Source organism: Austrofundulus limnaeus, unplaced genomic scaffold (assembly GCF_001266775.1).
Source record: "Austrofundulus limnaeus strain Quisiro unplaced genomic scaffold, Austrofundulus_limnaeus-1.0 Scaffold11, whole genome shotgun sequence".
NCBI lineage: Eukaryota > Metazoa > Chordata > Actinopteri > Cyprinodontiformes > Rivulidae > Austrofundulus > Austrofundulus limnaeus.
Window position 1 is genome coordinate 4,709,417 of NW_013952413.1, and position 2,466 is coordinate 4,711,882.

The 2,466-nt window shown below is 39.8% G+C and overlaps 1 protein-coding gene across 1 annotated transcript in view; it reads right to left on the bottom strand.

Moving 5' to 3' along the window:
* Positions 1 to 2,126, bottom strand: part of pusl1 (pseudouridine synthase like 1) — a 13,431-nt gene extending 11,305 nt beyond the window's left edge. Inside the window, exons 1-3 of the mRNA XM_014002127.1 lie at positions 1,559 to 2,126; positions 1,417 to 1,477; positions 1,072 to 1,259 (exon numbers count right to left, since the gene is read on the bottom strand). Of these exons, the coding sequence (XP_013857581.1) occupies positions 1,072 to 1,259; positions 1,417 to 1,477; positions 1,559 to 1,614 (305 nt within the window). The 5' untranslated portion in view covers positions 1,615 to 2,126. The remainder of the gene's footprint in view (positions 1 to 1,071; positions 1,260 to 1,416; positions 1,478 to 1,558) is intronic.
* Between the last annotated feature and the right edge of the window lie 340 nt (positions 2,127 to 2,466).

Sequence of the window (2,466 nt, forward strand, 5' to 3'; positions counted from 1 at the left end):
ATGTTTGCTCCATAAATAACCTCACAATCTAACATATTAATCAGTTGGGATGGAAAAATTAGTTTATTCAAATATAAAATGTATTTGTTACGGAAAATCATTTGACAGTATAAAAAAGGATTTGAGAAGAAATGTAAAAAAAACAGCCTAATATCACTAAGCAGTCAAAAAGTTAATATATAATGCAGATATTTTCAAATCAGGACGTTATTTATTTTTTATTAATCAAAAACTTATGTTGAATAAGGAAATGCATTCAGCTTTTTTTTTTAAATTTGCATTTCAGTGTTCATGCTTTTTTTAAGCATCTGGAGCAAAGTTAGCACGATGTGTGGGAGCGACACCAAACTGAAAGCTGTGCTCATACTCTCAGCACAGAGTCGAGCTCAGTCCTGGTGCAGGTTGGACGCTGCTGGGGCTCGCCTCTGATCTTATTCGTAGTGGATCTCAAGGTGCAGTGGTTGAGAAAAGGGTGTCAGGTTCAGTAACCTAAGGGGGTCTTGTCCCAGTTTTTGCCAATGATCCAATCCTCTTGGTGACTTAAGCTAYGATATTCAGTGTGTACTGTGGCGGTTTGCAGCTGTGTGTGAAGCTGCTGGGATGAGAATCAGTTTCTTTCAGTTCAAAACCTCAGTTCTCAACTAAAAAAAAAAAACAAGAGAAATGACCTTTTTGGGTTTGGAGTGAGTATCTGACTGTAGAGGACAGTCCTGTTCACAAATGATGATCGAATGGAGCCAAAGATGGATACGATTAGGGTGATGCATTGCTCTGCTGTGAAAATAAAAAGGAGTTCTCCATTTACTGGTCCGCCTGTGTTCCAACCCTTACCTATGGTCACAAGATTTAAATCAAAACTGACAGAACTAGATTCTTAGTAAAAGAGGCTGAAATAAGCCTCCTCTATGAGGTGGCCAAGCTAAGCCTTAGTGATAGGGTGAAGAGCTCCATCATCAGAGGGGGAGCTTAGAGTAGAGTTTGGGCATCTGATTAGGATGCCTCCCTTTGGAGATTACCCAGACACATCACCCTGAGGCAGAAACAACCTTCTTTCCATGAAGCCGGACTCACCTGATTTGTTCTGTCCCCAGGTTGTAATTGAGTGCCTGAATGAGGATGTCTTCAGTAAACGGAGGTTTGTTGTGACGGCGCTGGAGGTCAAAGTGAGCAGAGTTAGACAGGGCGTGGACACCCTTGTCTGTCCTGCTGGACACAAAGACAGAAACCGGATCAAGTGGTTTCAGCTTCTGAAGTGCTTCCTGCACAAAAAGAGAGAAAGAGAGATTTAAAACATTTGCAACACTACTGACAGATATTTAACACATTATCATTTTATATGYTTTGCTACCTTTACCTAAAAAGATTTGTGAGCAGTTCATGTATTTGATCAAAATAACCTTCAAGATAAAAACTTACCTTCAAGTGGTCCTGAACTCCTGTTTTACCAGGCTGACAGTGAGCCACACTCACTACACCACTGCAAAAATTAAAAGAAGCATTATACAAAGGTCAGCCGTCCTGTTTATATAATGTCACCCCATCGTGCCATGTGACCAACCTGTATTTTGTTCCAATGTACTGAAAAAAGATTAGATAACGCGCACTGTTCTGCATAATGTCTTAAAATATTTCACAAAATTGAGAATAAACTGGTGTAATAAAAACTAATCTTACAGCAGCAACTATTACAGGACATTCAATGAGATTTTCACCCTTCAAAACCACGACTTTCACAGAACGTCTGCGACAGATTTTCAGCAGCTAACGACTCACGCGCATGAAGTGGTTTTGTAGTCCGGAAGTACTGGAGAAATTGATCTTAGATCGTCTCCGTAGAGATATAAATTAAAAAGTAAGTTCTGGTGTGTTAAGTGTCGAAACAAGCTTAAGAAATATCAAAGAAATACGCCTCGCGTAACGTAAAACCTGTATGCTAGTTAGCTTGTCTAATAAAACTACAGCACGTGACGAACAGACACACGTAGGTGCACGATTAAAACACTAACATTTAAGTTTAATGCTCGTATTAGAAATAAACTAAACAAGTAAACGTTTGSATTTGGCCAGACGCAGCCCCAACCAATATCTTTGAACACTAATTCATCCAAATTTGTAGTCCAACCCGTCGAATATGAATTACGTCATCATGAATAAAGTGGTTGTATGGCAGCCCGTTGTGATGTATAATCAAAGCTCAGCTCTGCCGCCAATCATAAAAGATTYGTATGAAAAGTAGAATGATTTTAGTCAAACTGACATTCTTACTTCCTGCTCAATCTGATTCCCCTGCGATCCGACTCAAAAACAATCAAAAGATAATTGATAATGATCTGGTCAAGTGTAACTGCCGTTTAAGAAGTGAAGTTCAAGTCTGTCTGTCTGTCTGTCTGTCTGTCTGTCTGTCTGTCTGTCTGTCTGTCTGTCTGTCTGTCTGTCTGTCTGTCTGTCTGTCTGTCTGTCTGTCTG